Below are 22,099 nucleotides of genomic sequence, written 5' to 3' on the forward strand. Positions count from 1 at the left end.
TGGTTTTAAATGGAAGGGAAGGAAATGCAGAAGGACGATTAATTTCTACAGTGGGGCAGAAACTACAAATACTTTTGAGGAACATGTCCCAGTGAACAGAAATCCCCACAAATGTCAATATAAATTACTGGTTTGGGTCTGGAGCCACATTCTGTGTGAGTTTCTGAAGCACTGGAGTCACGGAAAGTTCAATCAGATTGCTCTAAAGGGAGGTTATGAGGACTTGAATCAAACTTGTCTCAGAAATGAAGTGTTTCCTTCTGATCTTCAGAGTTTGCCACGGAATCTACCCATTACTATTATCTCCCAGACCTTTGGGACTCCCAGTTCGAAAGCCAATGGGCAGGAAGCAGATGACTCCTCCACTTCTGAAGAGTCTCCAGAAGACAACAAATTCTTCTTGCCCGATCAAGCTCGACTCAAGAGAAGAGTGAATCTGAAGGGAATCCAGGTGCGTCTTGATGTGAGGCTGGAATGATACAGTGCAGGGACAGTTCGAACTAAGAGACATAGTGCATGTTGCGGTCATGCCTCTGCAAGTGCCCTGCTATAAAGAACGGATTTGTATATGACAGTGGACTGACAGTTTTTGCCCTGTGGTGATTTGCATTTTGAGGAGCAGATATAATCAAGCTCCATGGACTATTTTCTGCCCCTTCTCTCAGTTTTGTGTGTTCCTGTTGCTTCCACTCATTCACATTCTTGGAGCATTGTCAATAAATGGATTCTTTGCCTCCTTAACAGTAGAGAAAAAAAAATGACATAATGCCTGAAGTCCAGAACACAAGTAACTGAAGGTGGAAAATGAAGCATTGGTGGAAAACCTCACATCAGCTGGAAGGAATAATAGAAAGAAATGGACACAATCTAGAGCAAAATTAACTGCCTAATTTAGAATTAAATTATGGCAATTTCCTCTTACTTAAAAGTAAGGGGTAGCATGAGTTAGGTCCATGATTTCCCCGACTAGCTGCATTTGTACAGCTATTATCTGATGCTGTATTCATAAATTGTACATAATATACAATCTAACATTCAGGGGTTTGAGCTTCTCTTTCCTTTCATCTGCATTTGAATTCTCCCTGCCCTTCATAACCTTTCTGAGCTCTGACTGTCATTATTACTTATGGCAATAGAGCTGCATTTTTCACATTGCACACTCCAAAAGGATGCCTGTTGTATTAACAGCTGCCTGAAACCAGTCCCCAGGCACCCACTTCACCTTTTGTCTCTTTGTTCCCTCAGCAGAATCTGGAAATTGCAATGCATTTGGGCCAGACTTTTGGAAGTAGTTAGGTAACTAACTCTCATTCACTGCAGTGGCATTTAGATACCTAAATGTCTTCTAAATTTGGGGTTCTGTTGTTTAAAGGAGGGCAAATATATTTCAGCATAACAGTGAAAAAAAAGGTGAAAATACCTGGCTTACAGTGTGTGGCAAATGTTCTGCATTTGTGTTGATTTTTGTCCTCTTTTTTCAGATAAGTCCAAGAGCTAAATCCCCTGTCAGCATGAACAAAACATCAGAGTTTCAAGGTCAGAAAGAGCACCCATGTCCTCATGTCCTTATTTCTTTCTGTTGCTTTGTCTCACTCAATCTCTATAAGTTGTTTTAATGAATATGCCGACTGGGGATATTCTGTAAGTCAAGTGCAAGTCAGTAAAACAGACAGTTTCTCCCATAGTGAACAGTGTCATAATATAACGTGTTCTACCGGAATGTTCTCTCCATCCAAAAATACCTCCACAGACACACAGTATTGCGTCCCATAGCTTACCTAAATTTTCTGTTTACTCAGTTTTCATTTTAGTTTACAAGAATTTTAAAGTCATTGGTGTAATACCTGTACTAAAAGTTATTATACTGTTCTCTTTTTGCTGTTGGAAAAAAAAGCTGAAAAGGCTCTAATCTAGTGATTGTCTAATGAGTTCCTTTGTCCTTCAGCAAAAATGAGTCAATTTTCAATCTAAAGCATTAAAAAGCTTGGGGGGAGGAAGGTTAAGCCACCTATCAGCCAGCTGCCAAGTTACCAAATTTGTTGCTGTATATACTCACATTTGAGCTACTCCTAATTCCTCTTATTTATGTAGCACTGTTCTCAAAACAAACACCATCTTAGGCAGCAACTTCCTTTACTTGCTGAGTGTGGCACCATGCTCACCGATGTACAAAATAGGAGGGGAAATATGGTTCCTGCTGCAAGATATTGCATGTCAAACAGTATTTTTGGCATCAGGTAATGTGCAACAAATTAGAGGTGCTGAGGAAGGGAAGGGAAGGGAAGGAGCCCACAGAGACATTCGCACCATCCTATCTGGGGCTGCGAAGGGATCTCAAGCTGCTTGGTCCCTGTTGTAAATCTTTTGTTGTAAAAAATAGTGTAATTCAATGAGACAAGCTCATCACAGACTACTGGATTCAGGTGGTGAAGCTAAAACATAAATGAATAAAACAATCCTTCTTTAATTTGTCAGGTAGTTTTCATAGATCTGGAAATGACCTACAGGACAGAGTTGAAACACAAAGTTGGCAGGAGGTTGTCGGGAGTAGCATCATTTCTGTACTTTGTCGGGAAGCGGACGGGGAAGGAACGGGAGCCAAGCGCTCCCTGGGGCCTCTGCCCAGCGCAGCACGGGGACACGGGATAAGCCAAAATATAAAGATAACCTCAGTGTTGTTGCAAATCTGTGAAAGACTCTGTACTGAAAGTGATCTGACCGATTCCCTCTGCTGTCTGTATTGTTTCCCGTCCCCGGCGAGCGCAGCAGTCAGAGCGCAGGATGAAGACGGGGCCGACGCCAGCAATGGCCGCACAGACACGAGTTCCTCGAATTCCGTTTCCATCAGTAACTCCATCAGCAGCTGTGAAGTCAGCAAAATTGTAAGGAGCCTTTAGGTGCACGTTGCCTGTCTGTGACCGTCTTCCCCAACGTGGCTCAGAACTTTCATAGCCCAGTTTTGTAGCACTTCACTGGCATCCCAGCTCTGATCACATTCAAGGCTCTAGTCAGACGCGTCCTTAATCCTTTTATCAGCATTTTGTTAGAGCCATGTTATTAGCCTTTTGCAAACTCACAGAATTGGTTTATGTTTATTTAAGTATATTTCAAAGGTATTTATGACCTCTCACTGTCTCCTTATGCCATTTCACATTTACTGCTAGGAGGAAGAGATTTGCTTTAAAAGATGCTATATAATTTATATAAGAAAATTTTCAGGGGTTTTTTGAGTTCTCTAGTGCTTTTCCTGTCTAAAAGTAACAGTGAGTGAGAAAAGGGGTGCAGATCACAGCTGGAAATTTCTGCATACCATAACCAAACTGTTTCTTCCCTGTTTGCTGTATCCCCATAATTTCCTAAGGTAGATATTCCATTGTGCGTATGTGAGCACCGACACAGCAGGACAAGCAAACAGAGAGAGTGCTCTTGCAGAGTGTTAATAACAAAGAACAAAACATCTTTCTAGAACACCATGAAAAATGCTGCCCCCAGGAAATGAAAATTATACCCAAGAATAGCCAGGAAAGAACTCCCTGCCACTTGTAATAAGCTTAGGTGGGTTAGGAGTATTCTGTGGAATATTTGCTGGATATTTAGATGACTTATACTGTCTTCCCTCTAGTACAATTCAGACTTTAGTTTCCAGTGTACTAATTCAACAATTTAATGTAGGGAGACCTGTATTTTATTTCCTCATTCCTACTGTTTCTATATATAAGTACATATACATTCTGCTTTTCATCTTCTTCCTCGTATGTGTCAGCTGTGCAACACATACACCACACATCAAGGGTCAAGTTAAAATTGTTTGGTAAATCAGCCAATTACATGATCAGAGAAAAAGGCACACAAGCTGTACATATTGCCAAAATCCTAGAATATATGAATATGAATGCTCTTGTATGTAGCGTTCTAGACATCTGGAACCAACTTTTGGTACCATTGTGTGTGCTTCACCATGCAGAGTCCCACTGGCAAGCTAGCAGGCTAATGCTCCTGTAAGTTAGAAATAATAACACATTTAAGGCAGATGACCCTTCTGTCACTTATTTTTTAAAGCAAACGCTGAGAAGTCGCAATGACAGTATCATGTCTACCACTCCTGAGCCTCCCGGAAATGATTCAATAGTCCGACGTTGCAAAGAGGACGCCCCTCATTGCAGGTAGGTAACCGTGCTGGTGGAACGTGCCCGGAACCTGTTGTCACAAGGAGGAGGTAAAAAGAGCCATAGATGTCCTTGTGTATGTCTCTAGTCGGAGAGCTGCTCTTAGGAGCAGAACTAACTTGCTAAACTTCTCAGGGCTGCAGTTCATCATCCCTCATTTTGCCCAAAACACTCAGCAGTTTCTGGTAGTTCAGCTGGGATGACACCACTGCAGGACCGACTTTTTAAATGTGCATAATAAGAAAAAAACCCTGAAATTACTAAAGTACCAGCACTGTTGGAGAACATGCTCCACCTTTGTAGAGCGATCTGGCTTCACTGCATCTCAGCTCCGTGCTGCCTGCGTCTGCGTCCCTGTCCTTTCCCTTCTCTCAAAGTACCTCGTTCTCCTCTGTAGGCTGCCAAAACAGAGCAGAGCTGCTGGAATCTGTGTGAGGAATGAGGGGCAGAAGTGGAGGGGGGAAGTGGTTTTTCTCGGGCTCAGGGCTCTGTATCTCAGCGCAGCGACGAGGGGAGGGAGGTGCATTGCCCTCTGCTTCACCTCCCGCTGCCGCTTCCACTTTGAAATCAGAATGGGAAGTTGGTGGCAGGAAGGAGAGGGAACTTGGCTGCCTCGCAGTCCCCTAAATGGCACTGACCCCTTTTGTAAGAGGTTTATAGCAATGCAATACGTGGACGTGCTGTTCTGGTATCAATAGCGTGTTTGTATTGGAAATATCACAAGAAATAGATGCATTCCCTAAAGGTCCCAAGCAGAAGGAGAAAAGAACAAAGCCCCAGCAAACCAATTTAGAATAAACCAATATATGAGGAGGGTTTAGATCTTTCTTAGATCTATACTGTAGATCAAATCGTTATTAGAACCTTATTTAGATTTTTAAAGCTCTTCAAAACAAACTCATCTCTGGCAGACTGCCACTTTTGCCTCTCTTTGTGTAAAGCTTTGCAAGACAGCTTTCCATTGAGGGCACCCGCAGGTTGTTCTCTCACACAGTTTTCTAGGCTGCTGAGGATTTAGGCAGAGTTTATTCTAATCTTCCCTATGTTCTGCTATATTGTCCTCCAAGCCCCTTTTTAAAGTGTGTTGCATTAATTCAAGATGGAAAAAAAGGGTCGTTTTGTTAATTATTCGAATGTTTCATATTTCAGGTGCTTAACTTGAAAAGCCTTTGGCATGCCCAAACTTTTAAATATTTGCAGTATATTACAGCGTGCAGTAAAGATTACATGGATATTATTCATCTTGTAGTTTTATTTCACTACAGCCCTGACTATATCCTTTTCCATATGTTAAGGTCTTGGAAGACTGAGCTGTGTTGAAATAAAATTTTCCTCAAATAAGATGTTCTTTCCCACTGGCACGTGGAAGGAGAAGGTAGCCTTGAGCAAGGTCTGACTGTGACCTTGCTTTGTTGAGCTAATAATCACTAAAGTCAAGTAACTCAAGAGCACGCCCAGAAGTTCACTGCAGTTTATAACTTTATAATTAGCCTGCTAAGGTTTTTTAACTTGCTTGTGAACATAATCCAAAATAATTGCTGTTTGCGTGCCAGGTTGCAGGTTTCACAGTTCATCTGATCTTGATTTGTGTGAAAAAAACATGAGATCATGATTTAATATGCAGGAAAAGGTGTATTCTTTTCCTGCTTATACATGGTGTAAAAATAGCTGATTCTCCCCAGACTGGCTGCAAAAATTCACCCTTCACCTGAAGCCAAATATGAGGAATATCAGCTCCGCAGGAGACCTACAAATCATTCTGAATGGAAAAACAACAAGCTGTTATTTACACAGCTTTGCAACCAAAGCACATGCTTTAATGATGTCCTTCTAGTGAAGCAGACAGGTCATTCACTTGTCTGGACATCCCCAATATCCCTGTAAGAGCAAAATTTGAGTGTATTTTAATTGTTTGCGTTTCAGGCCAACCAATCTAGTTGCCCTTAGCAGGAAATGTTGTGTGAGTGGGAGCTGGGCTGGGACCAGAGCCGTGGCTTAAGAGTTTCTGTGCAAAAGCTTGGTACACCTTGCCATTCCCTTGCTGTAGGTATCTGAGTAACCATGCGAGGTACCATTAAGCTGTTATAAAATGCTTCAAGGATTTTAAATCAAGCAGGTAAATTACTCCTTTACTGCTGCACCTCAGTCACTTCCCTTGCATTCCCTCTGTCCATCAGCGAGCTCCTGGCACTTTCGGTCTGTCGTGGAAAAAAACATGCTGCAGTGTATATACAACACGTATTGTATTATGCAACATGTTACCTCAGTCCTGAAGCAGGTGTGGTGTAAGTCACGCATGTGAGACCATCAGTCAGCAGCTTCCCTTTGTCTTCAGCAAAATCTTCATTCCCTCACTGCTGTTGGCAATTCTTCCTTCTGAACCTCGTGCTGCTTCACATGCCTCCCATCTTGGCTGACACACACTGTCTCCCTGCCATCTTGCTTATTTATTTGCAGCTGCATCATTGCCTAATGCAACACCCCCAACATCTTCCTTTTTCACAAAAAAAAGTTCCTCCTTCCGAATTTAACGAAAGCTGCTGAAAGTTGGAAAGTGAACAGCTTTCTCTCTCTCTTTCTTCCCCATTATCTCATGCTTTGTTTTTAATTCCAGCCTGGTTGAAGAGGACAATGACAGCTTTGGGTTTGATGCTCTGGAGCTAGATGGTAAGCAAGAGGATGTCATGTATATAGTTTAACTGTGAGATCTGTGTGATTCGCTCACCAACTACATATCCTGTCAAATAACTGACTTGTGGTCTGCATGAGACTCGTAGTCTGACAAAAAATCAAGTCAGTTCACCATAACAAGAAAGCAAAGGGGCAACTAGTGGTGAGAACAAGAAAGCAGTTATTCCTGAACAACTGAATGGGAGAAGGATTAGTCTGAAGGAATAGATGGAGGATGCTTGGATGAGGTTTGCAAGTTGATAAGAATGCTTCCAGCCTTAAAATGAGGAAAGCATCAAACTGAGAGGGGAAGGAGCAAAGAAGACAGAGCCAGATTCTTCTCGGTGCTGCCTAATGAAAGCAGAAGAGAAAATGGGCACAAACTGAGGAACAAGCAATTCCAGTTAAACAGAAAAAAAAAAAAAAAATAAAAGCTTTTTTACTCTTTTTTACTGTGAGGGTGGTCAGACACTGGAACAGGATTGTCCAGAGAGGTTGACTTGACTCCATCCTTGGAGATGTTCAAAACCCAACTGGCCAAGTGCTGAGCAGTCTCCTCTGGCTGACCCTGCCTTGAGCAGGGGGTGACTAGACAGTCTGCAAAGGTCCCTTCCAACTTGCTCTTCTGTGACAGTGATCAGGTAGGTCCCGTAAGTGAGGCTGCCATTCCTTGCCATGGTCTGTAGACATGGGTCATGACTCGGCATCGGGAATTACCTCCTTCAGCTTTGCCTGTGATCAATCAAACATTCATTTTTTGCCCTTTTCCATCTTTTTCATTCTGTCTCAGACTCGTTTTCACTCTTGTTACTCTTTTCAGACGACAGCCATGACAGGCAGTCACATGGAGCTCCTTCGGTACACTCTTCTTCGTCTTCTCATCAATCGGAAGGCCTGGATGCCTATGAGCTTGAACATGTCAACTCCATATTCAGAAAGTTCTCTCTGGAAAGGTATTTGAGACACCAGTTTACCTACCTTAGAGACTGAGGGGAAAGGCTGCTATAGTAGAGATCCTCCATTTATTTATTAGTTGCTGAAGATACAATAGCAGGAATATGATGTCACAAGTTGTTGTTTGACACAAATATCTCATGATACTGTGCTGTCTTTACTTCTTTATGTCAGCAGCAGTAGAACGTTATTTTGGAGTGCTTTCATATCCTGTAAACCAGTGAAGGTCATCCTAAAATTTCAAAAACTTCAAGGCAGACAAAATGTTCGAGAGGCTTAAATTTATCCTTGTGATCTCGTTATCTTGCTGCCACAGGTTGCTGAGTGAGGTACTGTTACACATCTGAGCGTGTAAATACACCTTCAGTCATGTCGGAGCACTTGAAGCCATCCAGATGCTCTTCTCCAGCACTTAGGCAGTGATGAGAAGGATTTCTTTTAGAGTCCTTAGATCCTAGTGCTTGATAACATTAGAAGGTTATTTACATCTCCCATTTATCATGCGTGCGCTTAACTCTGGAGTGATAATTAAAAGTGAGATAACTGTCTGCCCGTTGCTTCCTTTCATGAACACAGACCTTTTCGTCCCTCTGTCACATCTGTGGGTCGCGTTAGAACCACCTGCCATACTGTCCAGCGCGTGACACTGAATGGAGACAGTCTCAACTCGGAAATCACTCTGGTTGGGGGTAATGATAAAGGGAGCTTTGTTAGCTCTGTCAAGGCCGGGTCACTCGCAGAGAAAGCAGGCCTTCGGGAGGGACACCAGCTCCTACTGGTAAGCATAAAACAATAAACAGTCTTGGATGTCTGTCCACCTACATACACGCACACTCGCCACAATACTTCCCTTTGTTCTTTCATCTTGTATTAATGACAAAGCATATGACTCATGCCGAAGAAAATCTGCTGTTGACTATGAAAATATTGGAGAATAACATTCATGGTCATCCATGCACACGCTTTTGCACTTTATGGTAGCTCTGAGCAACCGATGCTTTGTTTAGTGCTGTATTGTGTAGTACACCAGTTTAAAAACACCAGAATGGGATTTGCTCTCGACTTCCAACTACTTTCCTGCCTGAAAGGATGTTCATGCTACTTAGCTTAGCATGACAACTCCTCAAGTGTTCTTTAGTGTGGCCTGTTCTGGGACTGATCATGTTATAATGAGAACGGATACAGCTGCAATGTGAATGGGAAGAAGGGCTGCACACCTGCGTAGCTGTCCCCAGCATCACAGAAGCAGGAGTTCAATGGTGCTTCTGCTAAGTTGCTTTTTGCTTAGCTTTCCCTCCATTCCCAATGTTTCCAGACTATTTTCCTATTAAAATGCCTCCAGAGGGGCAAAAAATCCACAACTGACATTTCTGCACCACTTACTACTGGGAAGCCTGAGATTGTCAAAGAGCTGTAGTTCTGTCGGCTGCTAGCATTCTTCATTTGAGAGAAAATAAATTAAATAAGTAGAATGAAATCTGCACCTTGGTAGCAAGGTATCTGCATTGTTTAATCAGAAAAAGATTGTCGCTTTTAAAAAATTATATAATTGACTCAGAGATCGAACCCACACTGGAGACTAATATTTCTTTCATATCTAGTTGGAGGGCTGCATCAAAGGGGAAAATCAGAGTGTTCCCTTGGATACTTGCACAAAGGAAGAAGTTCACTGGACAATTCAGAGGTGCAGTGGTCCAGTAACACTCCAGTATAAATCAAATCACGAAGGTAAGACCAAAAGTATTTCTCATCTCAAATAGTCCCAGGTCTATTATACTAACTAGTCTGGATGAGAATGACAGAACCTGAATATCCTTTGTATTGGTATAAATCTGAAGCACGTCCACTGGTGATAATTATAGGTACGCTGTGTAACTGCTCCAGCTTTCAGGTTTATGACTGGGAACAAAAAAAGCCTATATGCTCGTCACTATAGGGCTCCGAAGAATTTACATGGGGGGCAACAACAACACACTCACAAAACACAGTGAGCGCATTTTTATGTACAGTTTTCTGTAATACAGTGTGGTGAGCTGAATCATCTTTATCCAGCTGAAGTCCATTTAGCATTTACCTGATGGAGTTGCTCTGTTTATTAACTTTGTGGCTTTATTGTATCTTTAACAGCTGGAGTTCCTGTGTGGTGAACAGAATTTGATTTTAGTGTTCATGGCCTGTAATGATAATTTCAGGTTATGGATCAAAAATTACTTTCCAGAATCCATTTTTTACTGGTGTATATGAATTTGTGGGGTTTTTTTTTTTAATGCTGGTTAGAGAATTTCAGCTGCATAGATCACACAGGAAGTGATGTCTTTGATTTTCTTTGATGTTTTCAAAGGTAGGAAAGACTATTGCAATTTTTTTTGAGCACCACTTAACTGCAGATAAAGCGTGTTATAGATTGTGGGAGTGCCAATTAGAGATAATAATAAAGGGAATAGCTTGTCATTAAAATCAGTGGCAGAACTCAAGCTGTACTTACAGGACAGAGCTACAGCTCTATCTGCATCTTTGTGGAGAAGTTCTCTGTTTCATGGGTCATGTGTGGAGTAGTGAAAATGGAGTTACCTAAAAGTATCATTATAATGAGAATATTCTCACGGATTCTGATTGCAGCAGCGTGACCTTTTGCTGAATCAATGCCTCATTAGCGTCTTTAAGGTGCAGGACAGTAGGCTTGTTGTGAGTAGTGGAACTGCTCTAGAAGTATCAACGCTCTCTCAGAGGAGCCCCAGACATCTGTGCTGTGTGTTTCTCCCAGAGGATGCCCAGGAATGCGGCGACACTGAGCTGATGACACCTCACCCCTTCCTTCCTTGCTGCAGGTTACCGAAAACTGCTGTCAGAACTGGAGGAAGGGCTGATCACGTCGGGGGACTCGTTTTATATCCGCTTGAACCTGAACATCTCCAGCCAGCAGGACTGCTGCACCCTGTCGGTGAAGTGCGATGAGATCGTTCATATTCTGGACACCATGTACCAGGGGAGGTGCGAGTGGTTGTGTGCCAGAGTTGATCCTTTCACCGACAGGGACCTGGAAATGGGGACCATTCCCAGCTACAGCAGGTGAGTGTGGTGCTGAGCAACCACGGCTGAAAGCAGGGGTTCTGTCAACAAATGAATTAATAACTGCTGTCAGGAAAGAGGTACATGTCTTAATTTTTGAGATAAGGCCTGGTGATGTTAAACTGTAATGTGAGCTATAAAGCTTTAGAAAGGAGACTCCAGGTGTTACCTGAAAGAATAACGTGGGTTTCTCAAAAAGTATCATAGGAAAATATGCCGTGTAGATTCTTTTCTTTAATCCCTAACTGCATTGCAGTCCTGCTCACTGTTTTGTTCCTGCATTTACTGTGTGGTTCACTGAGTCCTCACTGCTATTTCTGTTTAATCTTTTCTGTAGGTACAGACCCATTGCAGTCCAGCCTTCTTTTGAGCGGTTTCAAAGGTATCTTGATCTATGTGATTCCACCCTTTCTTTCAGAGCCCAGCAACTTCTTTTGGTGAAGCTGCAGCGGCTGATGCACAGAGGGAGCAAAGATGAGACAGAAAGCTCCTATAATACCCTTCGGGCACTCCGAGTAAGTATCTACAAACAAGGTCTTTGTAACACCTGTTACTCCACTGTTACCTGTTATCATTATGTTAATTTTACAGAAAGTCCTTTTCACACTCTGTATAGGTTTTGATTCTCCTGCGCAATGGGCACTTTATGTTTGCTTTAAATAATATTGTCCCTGGCAATGGCCCTGGCTCCAACGCACCTATTAACCCTTCCAGCTCTGAGGAGTACAGTTTAAAAGTCTAATATCTGTTCTGTCTTAGCTTTTCATTCTTCTCTGTTTGTAAACGTCTGATGGATCTTCATATCCACATGAAGAAGCAGCTGTGTCCTTGGAGTTAATAATCAGAATTATTTCTCTCCTACTGTAAACAAGCATCTAATCCACAGAGCTACCATTGCCCCATGTTAGAAAGACCCGTCTCTTCCAACCCACATGCTATGGAGAGGAGTGGGATTACCAGGTCTTCACACACAACAACCCTGCCGATTTCTCCTATTCCCTCAGTGGAAGTAATTTCATTTTTCTTTCCGTAGACCCAAGAATTCCATCTTTACATAATTGAAAACTTACTTCCTGGTATATTAGTTACCATAAGTTATTTTTAGAGCTTGGGAGACGTACATGCTTCTAACATTTGCAGAGACACGGTAGCCACTGCTTGTACTTGATTTTAGTCAAGGTTAAGTGTCAGACGTTCCTTCTGTTCTCCAGTCTCCACTGATCAAAGGCACAGAGATCACTGGCAGAGATGCTAGTTAAAGCAAAAGCTTTGCATGCTCTTTCTTAAGCTGTGAAGAGCAGCCTCTTGTAAAGGAAGGAATGTGGAAACAGGAGCAGTGTTTCTCAGTGTAGACCATTTTATGTCTACAGTTTGCTTAGAACATTGTATTTGGGATATATATGAATCAGTCACTGTCCCTTTTATTGGAAATATAAAATGTCTGGTTTTGCCTTTTCTCGAATGCTGTGGTTTAAAAACAACAATGACAACACAAAAAAACCCACAACAAACAAAAAAAAAAAAGGGAGGAACAGACAAATTCTTGTGTTATTTTTTCCCAGAATACATTGCAGCCGGAGGAGCCTGCCCCGCAGAACGACCCCAAAACCAGCCCTCGCCTATCCCGGGCAAGCTTTCTTTTGGGCCAGATATTACAGGTAATAAAGTTCAAATCCTCAATGCAATGTCTGAAATAGTGGATCTGAAGAGCAGATATTCTCAAGCTATCCTAACGTCCTCAGAAACCCCACCTCAGGTACAGAGGTTGTATCGGGATTTCTTCCTATTGAAAAAGAGATTTAATATATGAAAAGGATCAATGGGTTGTGTGTTCTTAACTACTCTTGTGTCGTGGGGTGTTTAAGTGCATGCCTTCCATTACTAGTATAGCTTGATTAATCAAACATGTATGTGCTTTGCTTGAACCATGAGGACAAGTCCATTGGACTAAAGACCAAATCCGCAAGTCTCTGTGAGATGAGGTTCCATGAGAAAATAGTCCTTTAATTGTAGGTCAGTGACTCCAAGTGTGACAGAGACTGTGTGGGCGAAGGACAAAAAAGTCTGGTGAAGAAAGCTGGTTAGCAAGTATACAGGAGGAGGGATTAGTATTTCGATAGAGGAATAGTTGGGTGGATGGGGAATGAAAGCATAAAGCCTATTTCTCAGTGTAAAAATGCCACATTTGGGAGGTTTTAAGTCTCTCTGGTACAGCAAGGAAGAGTCAGAGTTTGGGGTATAACCTGTGATACTGTTGTCCAAACCCTCAGCGTGGGTGTGTTACTGTGGACACATCAGTGCTTGTACTGGCTATAGCAGGGAGCTCTGTGAAGAAAAAGAACATGCTGCTTAAGAGCAGAGAACAAAATAAGAAATCCCAAAGGGGATTAACAAAGGCTCTGAATCAGATCTATGATATTTAAAGAGCCTTAGAATTCAGTCAGCAGATCCATGGAGTCTTGTCTTTGATAGACGTTGGTAATTCACATCTCGTAGATAACAAGTGTGGGCTGATGAATACATGGGAAAATAAAGAATGTAAGAGATGAGGGTCAAATCTCTTTGTTCACCTTTTCAGTTTGTCAGTAGGTCTGAAAACAAATATAAGCGTATGAATAGCAATGAGCGAGTCCGTATCGTCACTGGCTGTCCCTCTGGTCTGGCACGGACCTCATCTGAACCAAAGAAGCCATTGCCTGATAAGCTGGAAGGTATGGATGTAAAATAGTAAGAGCTTTTACACACACGGTACTGATACAAAGGCCACCTACACAACAGCATGGCTGTGAAGGATATGTTATAGGTCTTTCCTATTACTAGCTTCTGTGCCCCACTCTGTGCAAAAATTCTACAGCATTTGTGAACCAAAACGCTGATTTTGCTAAAAGTGCTTGGAGCACTAAACCTTCCTGAGCAAGTTTAGGACACTGAAACTTCCTGTTTGGTTGGCAGTTCTTCATAGGTGCTTTCTTGCTTTTTGTCCAAAAAGACATTTAACTCCAAGTCAAGCTAATAAGCAGAAAGATTCTTCAAGCAAGTATCGTGTTAAACTATGAAATAATGTCTTGAAAGCAAAAGTCACTTCCATTATTTAGTATTAGGTTGGACATGATACTATTAGATATATAGTAAAGGCAACCCTGGCAAAAGAGAAAGCAAGGACCAGCATGACTAACCATGTCATTTCTGGTTCATGTGTTTGTCCTTTTTCTTCAAATACTGATGGAGAGGAAATCAGAGGATAAATGTCTTGTTCATCACTCAGATTTGGATTCCGAAAGTGAAATCAATAAGAGGCTCAGCCTGATCCCGTATAGCTTGGTGAGGCCAATCCACTGTGAGCGCAGGCGCCCCGTGCTTTTCACTCCCACCATGCTCGCCAAGCCCTTGGTACAGAAGCTTCTCAACTCTGGAGGTGCCCTGGAATTCAACATATGCAAGCCAGGTAATGGGATGACTGTTAACCCTCACTGTTGGAAATATGAACACGCACAGATATATGTATATATATATATTTGCACGCACATGTGTGGACATGCACATGTGATAGTTTATTTGAGGTACTTCAAGTCACATCAGAGTGATGTGTAGCTATAAGTCCTGCTCTTTGAGAATATCTGAGATATTTGAATGTTTTTGAGACAGGCAGTGCACACGGCTGTGAGATTCTGTGTCTATGAATATTATCCATTTGTGTGCTGTGTGGTTGCTAGGATGCCCCTCAGAGACTGAAATGCTGCGAGTGCTCTTTGTGTTTGCATACTGTTTGCATACTGCACATCTAGGCAATGTGAAATTTTGATTAATTTGTTTCTAGTATTTGCTATTATGAGGAATATCTTCCCTAGAGCAACTTTAGGTTCCTGTCTCGTCCAAGGCTGTGAAGATTGTGCATTTGATCTGCTCAAAAGACTGATTTTCTTCCATGCTAAGTGTTTACTATTAAAGCAATATGCAATGCCGTGATTGCTGTAGGGCAGGATTGTATACAACACAGCATTAAACACAGCTGACGTTTCATTTTTACACCAGCGCTGAATACCCACCACATAGAATGCAGTCTTACAGTTATCCAGACAGAGAAACTGAAAACTTAAGTGTTATAATAAATATCCCCTGTCTGGCAACATAAAACAAAAGCTTTGATGTAGAGCTGCAATTCACAGAGGGGCCAGTACCACACATTGCAACCTAAGCCAAATTTTTTGAAACTTTAAACACAAATGTTGGAACACTAAATCCTTGTTTTAGGAGCCTGTACTGAAGCGACCTTCTTTTTTTAGCACTTCTCAGCATCCTCCAGCCCTGAAATGTTTCTATATAACATTAGGTGCTGGAATTGTATTTACTGTTTTAATTTAATGCCCTCATAGTGTTGTAGTAATTGCCCAAGGCCTCACTGGTGTAGGATAGAGCTGAGCTGCTCAGCTGTGATCAGATTAAGCTTTAATTGAATTCAATGGAAGAAATGAGGCAGCTGTTAAGACAATTCATCGCTCGTCCTCTTTCCCTGAACCATCCTTACGTCCTATGTGAAGTACTATTGGATAGTTTTCCAGGTGTTCTGTTGTTGTAATGTTGATTTTGTCCTCATCCACATCTCTTTCCAGATATTGTAACAAAGGAGGAGTTCTTAAGGAAGCAAAGAACAGAGACCGTCATCTTCAGCAGAGAAAAGAACCTGAACACATGTGAATGTATCGTACCTGCCAATATTGAGGCTGTTGCTGCCAAGGTGCTCGGAATTCCCTGTATCCCTTCAACCGGCTGCCTGGGAATCTGTCTGCAGTGTGTGTTTCTTCCTAAACGAGACTAACCCATTTACAGTTGCATGTTCTCTCTCTTGCTTACCTTCAACCTCAGATTTGTGTTTATTCTCCCGAGCGGCTTTTATTTGTGCTCTTGCTTTTCCTTTTCTTTTTCATCCTCTGCCACATCCTTTCATATTCTCGCTTATTCCCTGTGATGACCCACATTGATGCAGAAAAATATCTCTTCTCTTTTTTTAATGCTCCATCCCTTATTCAGTTCCTTTTCATATCATAAGTATATATGAATGTGCAAGAGCATAAGAGATACAAGGACCTAGACAAAAGAAAGGATAGCCTGAAACACAGGCACAAGGGTGTACAGTGCAAAGATAACAATGTCAAAGCCAGAGATCACATATCTAGTAGAGCAGGTTTGATGCACAGCATGGAAAAAAGAAGAACTAAAGTGTTGTTCTTTTCTCTCACAAGTAGCCGCAGCAGATGTTCTTTCTGAACAAAGAGCAAGTGTGTGTGTTTGTGTATTTATGTAAAACTGGTATTTTATCATACTCTTCATCTTGAGATTAATCTATTTTAAACCTTTCCAGAAAGCTATTAAGCTCAGCTGTTATTTGACTGACTGATTTTAACCCAGTAGGAGGAGTCTGGAGTTTAAATGTGTATTTGATGAAAAGGTTTTAAATCAGTGCAATGGTAGATGGAGAGCTTTTCAGCTGACCCCATAAGGTGTGGATACCTTTATCTCAAGATTCCACAGCAGTGAACATTCCTTTGTCACACTGTTATGACTTTGTTTTTAGAACAAGCATTGTCTCCTGGAAGCTGGAATAAGCTGCACAAAGGATTTAATCAAAGCCAAGATATATCCTATTGTTCTCTTTATCAGAGTCTCAGAGAAAAACATCAAGAGGTTCAGGTAACATATCAAAACTTTTGCATATTTGATATTCTGTCTTATTCGGTGAATAATTCTCCATTTCAATAGTGTTCTCACTGAAAACCTCTTTTCTCTTCATCTAGCGCTTCTATGTGTACTATTTCCTCACGTAACTCCTTCCTGAAATCTTACAGCCAGGGAAAGTAGGAATTCCCCAAATCCAGCGCTCTTTGGCTGTCACTGATAGCAATGAGCGTTGTGGGAGGACGAGACTGAACAATATGTGGTTTTCTCCATGCTCAGCACTCCCACAGCATTTCTTACGGTAACGCTGGCTGGGAGAGGAAAGCTCGTAAACACTTGCACCCTCCCTGCGTTCAGTCCTCTTAAATAGTTTCCCCATAGCAAATATTTTACTCGGGGGCAGCATGGAGGTAAGAGGAGGATAGACCTGAAGTAGCTGTATTCTCCACTGCTTTTATTGCTTGTACACTCAGTACAAAATAAATCCTTGATGGGACAGCTGGGACCTCAGGATTAACTTAAAAGGTAAGACTTTTATTTTTGGTCTGCTCATTTGATACAGGAAATTATTGCCGAAGCCGGAGACTGAAGATGAGTTTTTACGTATGTGTCGTCTGAAGGAGAAGGAACTGGAAGCGCTGCCGTGTCTTTATGCCTCTGTAGAGGCAGATGCGTGGAGCAGTATTGAAGATCTTATCCGAACAATAAAAGACAGGATTGGAGAAGAGCAGCGTAAAGTCATCTGGATAGATGAAGATCAGCTATAAAAAACAGTAAGTCAAATGGAGCTCTTTGGTGACAAAAGGACATACCCAGGTGGAGCAGGGGCTTGCAGATTTCTCTGATTCAGTGCCCAGCGCTCGCTCCTGGTTTTTCCCCCTTGCTGGCTGGGGACTTGCTGCCGGCAGAATTCGTGCGTGGAATGGAACTGGAGCTGTGCTGAACAGCCGACGGTGCAGACACTGGGGATCCAGGACGCGGGGCACACCGCAGCCACCACCACAGCTTCTGACCCACCGGCATCTCTTACGGGACAGCAGCTGCTTAACGTGCGAGAAGGACAAAGATCTTGAGAGGGAGCTTGGGGTAATTTATTATGCTGAAAATATGGATCTCATTTGTCTCACTGAAAATTTGTGATGAGACCAGATAAGTGGAATAAAGCCTGGGGACTGGGTTAAAGGATACGGAGTTGAGATACACCTCACACACACCCTGAGGTGGGATCCTGAACATAATTAAGGAAGCTGAAGGCTGGTTGGTAGCAGGAGAAACACTACTGCTGATGGCCATAGCTGCTCTGTAGCCCTGTTTTTCCATAACCATTTTAATCAGAAGATAATAAAATAGCTATTCTTCCTGGCATTAATTAAAATGACTGTTTTCCATTTTCATACCCCCATTGTACGTAACAGTTTTACAGGTTTTCTTTTTAGTCTTGGCACTTACAGGAAAATAGATTCCACTGTTCCAGCGGCACATTAGATCTTTCCAATCTCTTTCATTTCGTTTATCCTCGCATCTGCATTGTGTTCATTTGTACATCTCTCCATTTTAAATGTTTTTTACTTATGGAAAATACCACGGTGCCTTCTCCAGGCAACAGGTTTCTCTGTTTCTCCACTGAAATCCGTGTTTTTCTACAACACCGTTGCCTGCCAACACGCCTGCTCTCAACAGGAGGGACTGTGCTGAGAGGAAGGAAAGGAGAATTTCATAAGGCAGTAATCACTGCCAGCCACTCAGTCCTTGACCTCTCTGCCATGATTGACAGCAAGGAGACCACTGAGCGTCACACTGTGCTGTGGCCAAGTAGGATAACATTTTCAGAAGTGTGTGCGTAACGTAGAAGGGCACATTTTCAAAAGCACTTAACTCCTGAGGGAGCTTGAGCTCCACCGATAATGGGTGGGACTTAGACTCCTAAATCTCTGAAGTCTTTTACAATTTTTCCTCTATACATTAAACACTGTATTGAGACTGCCAAACTGATTCAATAAAACTGACCAGATAATAATGACTTGCACAACTGCTGATCTGAAATGCAATGAAAATTTACCTACAGATGAAGAGTTGCACATTCCGTTATCCTTAGATCCTTCGTGCCTTGCCATATCCCTCCCTTTTAAGATGCATTTAGTAACAAATTTACCTTTGCTTCTGTGTTCATCCCAAGTTCCCCATCTTGGTGCTTCAGGCTGCTGTGCAGCAGCTGCCAATCAAAAGACAAATGGAATCCAAGCAAAACATCTGGCCTGGTTGCCTTCCTAGATTGTCTTTGCAATGAACTTCTGATGTTGTGGGTGCCTCTCAGGTAGACGGGGTCAGCCCATGTTAACTTGTGCAATTGTGCTTTTCTGCTCTTTTATGCACATCATTTTTTAACTAATGGTACCTTCTGGAAGTCATTTGTGTCACTTTACATCTAACTTTCTGCTTCTGTGTTTCTCAAATTATTAATGTTTGAAAGACTCTTCGTAGCTGGCATTCCTCAGCGAATAGCTCTTTACCTGCTCAGTGACATCTGGACTGTGCAAGCAGGGGGATACTACTGGTTTTCAATCTCTTTACAAAGTACAGGCTGCATACACAATTTGCAGCTCCCTCCAGGGCAGAGAATAACAACCGACTGGGGTATAAATAGAACAAATTGGATGATTCTTCAGAGATCCTCTGTAGCTCAACAAGAAAGTATCAGGTGGAAAAGTTAAGCCTTCCAGGAGAATTTTGCATTCATTCCTGATGTCCTAATAATGCAACCTTGTGTAACAGCTGCCTGTGGTTCGTTACTGCCCCTCTTGTGACAGCTCTGAGTCCACAGCTGAGCAACGGGAGGGACGATAAGAGCATTTCTCAGCTGCTTCAGCAAAAAGTTCAGCCAGGTCAGCGTCAGATCCCTTCAGGAGCCACCAGCTGACTGCTCACCGGACAGAACCCGCAGGACGTCCCCGTCCCACTGGCTGTGCCACAGGGATCAGTAACATCTGGTGGAACGGCTCGAACAGACGGCGGAGGGATGAAGTGTCTCAAACTGTCGTGGTTGTTTCTGCAGCGATCTTCTCTCACGGCAGCTGTATTTCTGAGCCCTCTTTACACAAAACAGCTGTGGATGTGATTTATCTCACTTAACTTTAGTTATAGGAAAGGTATATGCCAAAGTCTAAAGGAGGTTCCTTTTACAAGGAATGGAGATACACCTCCAAAGAGCCATTTGTCTAACTTACCGTAGGTGGCTATCTAAGGATGAGATTAATTGCCCTCTGCACTGTCTTTTTTTTGTTGTTTTAAAGGCACTATAGAAACAAACTAGAGAATTAGCCTGACCTTTAGCATTTAGCTTTTTGATCTGTAATTTAGGACAGCTAAACCAGCTTATACGAAAAGTGGAACAAGAGATTGAGGCAGAAAACAACAGATCTAATTATTCCTGTGAAACAGCAGAGAACTGAATGCATGGACCAGACTTTTCTTCTTGGTATTTGAGCGCATCTCCTGTAAATCCCAGCTCTGCAGATACTATAAGGCGTTGTGGGTGTCTACTCGTGTGATGCAAAGCAGCCAGGCTCAAGTTCACCGCCAGAGCTGTGTGCTGTAGCCTGCAGAACCCTCATCTCTCTTGGACTCAGTGGGGAAGGACTGAAGAGTATATTCCCCCTTGACTTCTGGATGTGAACCCAAAGGGCAAACCTATAGCTAGAGCACATTCCAGAACTGCAACAGAGCAAAAGGGGCCATTATCACTCACACTGGCCGAGGAGGTGCTCCTGATCGCAATCCAAATGCTCTCCATCTAAACCTGAAGAAATTAACCTCTGCATCTTCTGAAATACATTCAAATCTACAGGCTTGAAAAGAGGCCATCAATTTCCCTAAATGTCAGAGTGTTGGAATGAGTGTGGATTCCAAGCCCTGCACTGGCAGGTTCGAAGTGCAAACTTGGAACTTGGGCTGTAGATCGTTGCAGTATTTTTCATTCTGCTAAGTCTCACTTGTGAGGTGGTGCCTTAAGCTACCAACCGCTTCCCTCCTCACATGTACACGGAATATATACAAACTGGGCTCCTCATCACATATAGAAATGCCCACCTAGGCACAGGCAGCTTGGGTAGTGGTTGTGTGGTTGAAAAGCTGGAGGCAATGATTAAGGAAACAAAGTGGAAGTTGGAAATGCTGTAAATGTTTGTTGTAAACTATCACAACCAAAGCAGACTCATCAGTGGAAGGATGTGGCAAGTGTTATATTGGAATATTCTTTGGAATATTCTTTGGGTGTTTTTGTACTGTTGGCACTTGGTATGATTGGTGATCGGTAACTGGACTTGCAGGTACCACTGAAATTCAGATAAATTCCCTAACTCGGTCTAATAAAGAGAAAAACCCAAGCTGCAGACCCGGCTTTGAGCTGGATGCCGTGCTTGGACACCTGAGATCAGAGCAAGCTGCCCGACAGACGTGTCTGGACACCAGCTGCGTGTGTCTGTCTAAGGTAAACAACATTTACATCATTCCATTTTAAAATCAAATCACTTAGGGTTTTTAATTGACATCTGGAAACATTTCTCAGCAGTTTGTATGTTAAGTTTTAAAAGGAGTTAACAGAAAGTCTGGGCAATTGCCCTCTATTTGGTATGCTGCTTTTTGTGCAGAAAGGAGAAAAGCGTAGAATAATAACCGCCTTTCAAAATCTGTTATTGGAAAACTACTACTTCTTTCCTTTAAGAGCTCACAAGGGCTTGTTGAAAAATTTTCAGATGTAAATTGTTCTTTGGAAAATGTCATTGAAAAATTGGCCACTACAAAATGCAATTGGAAAATTTTTCAATGGAATATTGTTCTGCTAGAAAATGTGTTTTCATCCAAATCAACAGTCTATGGAAATGTTTCCATTCTAACATTTTATTTTATTTTTTTTAAATGCAAAGTATTTCAATAATACTGAAGCATTCCCTTTCAATATTTCACAGTCTGCATTTAAATATTTGATTTGATTGAGACACTTGTTGAAGAAAATTTGATGTTTATGTACTACAAAATAATGGAAGTAATGGCTTATATCTATCAGATGTGGTATAATGTCTATGATCATGAGGAAAAAAATCAAACCGAATCTGGCTCTGCATTTTGTTTAACTCTGCTGCTAAAATGATGTATTATATAAGTCAGTACCATGCAGTTCGGCACATTGGGGAATTGTCGCAGGTAAAAATTTCATGCAAACTTTATTATACAGAATTTGATATTCCTTTGAATCAGAATTTTGGCTGGAGGCGAAGCTGTCAATCGGTCTGTCTGCAGCACAGACAGCTCTGGCAGCACAATTTGCAAGGGAACGAGAACACACACGCAGCAGACTTTTGCCTATGAACTTTAAGTGGAGATAGTTGCCAAAGCTGGAAAAATGCCTGTAAACCTGTTAGAGGTTTCTATATTCTTTTGTGCCAAGCTATTTTCGTGGCCTAGGGTTTGAAAACTCTGTAGCAAGGATGGAGTCAGAGACACTACTCGGGCAGAGTGAGTTGAGCTCCGAGGGGTCTGGGCTGGGAACCATGGAGCTGTGACGCAGGTTA

General features: G+C 42.2%; 1 protein-coding gene across 7 annotated transcripts in view; it reads left to right on the forward strand.

The window, feature by feature from the left end:
* Window positions 1-19,837, forward strand: part of CARD11 (caspase recruitment domain family member 11) — a 51,164-nt gene extending 31,327 nt beyond the window's left edge. For all 7 annotated transcript variants that reach the window (XM_065031448.1, XM_065031449.1, XM_065031447.1 and 4 more), the window contains 16 exons: window positions 272-451; window positions 1,482-1,536; window positions 2,767-2,882; window positions 4,060-4,163; window positions 6,781-6,833; window positions 7,657-7,789; window positions 8,367-8,568; window positions 9,392-9,518; window positions 10,619-10,859; window positions 11,278-11,374; window positions 12,422-12,517; window positions 13,438-13,570; window positions 14,125-14,304; window positions 15,470-15,594; window positions 16,432-16,547; window positions 17,095-19,837. In XM_065031448.1, the coding sequence (XP_064887520.1) occupies window positions 272-451; window positions 1,482-1,536; window positions 2,767-2,882; window positions 4,060-4,163; window positions 6,781-6,833; window positions 7,657-7,789; window positions 8,367-8,568; window positions 9,392-9,518; window positions 10,619-10,859; window positions 11,278-11,374; window positions 12,422-12,517; window positions 13,438-13,570; window positions 14,125-14,304; window positions 15,470-15,594; window positions 16,432-16,547; window positions 17,095-17,299 (2,163 nt within the window). In that variant the 3' untranslated portion in view covers window positions 17,300-19,837. The remainder of the gene's footprint in view (window positions 1-271; window positions 452-1,481; window positions 1,537-2,766; window positions 2,883-4,059; window positions 4,164-6,780; window positions 6,834-7,656; window positions 7,790-8,366; window positions 8,569-9,391; window positions 9,519-10,618; window positions 10,860-11,277; window positions 11,375-12,421; window positions 12,518-13,437; window positions 13,571-14,124; window positions 14,305-15,469; window positions 15,595-16,431; window positions 16,548-17,094) is intronic.
* Window positions 19,838-22,099: the final 2,262 nt, after the last annotated feature.

Source organism: Columba livia, chromosome 15 (genome assembly GCF_036013475.1).
Source record: "Columba livia isolate bColLiv1 breed racing homer chromosome 15, bColLiv1.pat.W.v2, whole genome shotgun sequence".
Lineage (NCBI taxonomy): Eukaryota > Metazoa > Chordata > Aves > Columbiformes > Columbidae > Columba > Columba livia.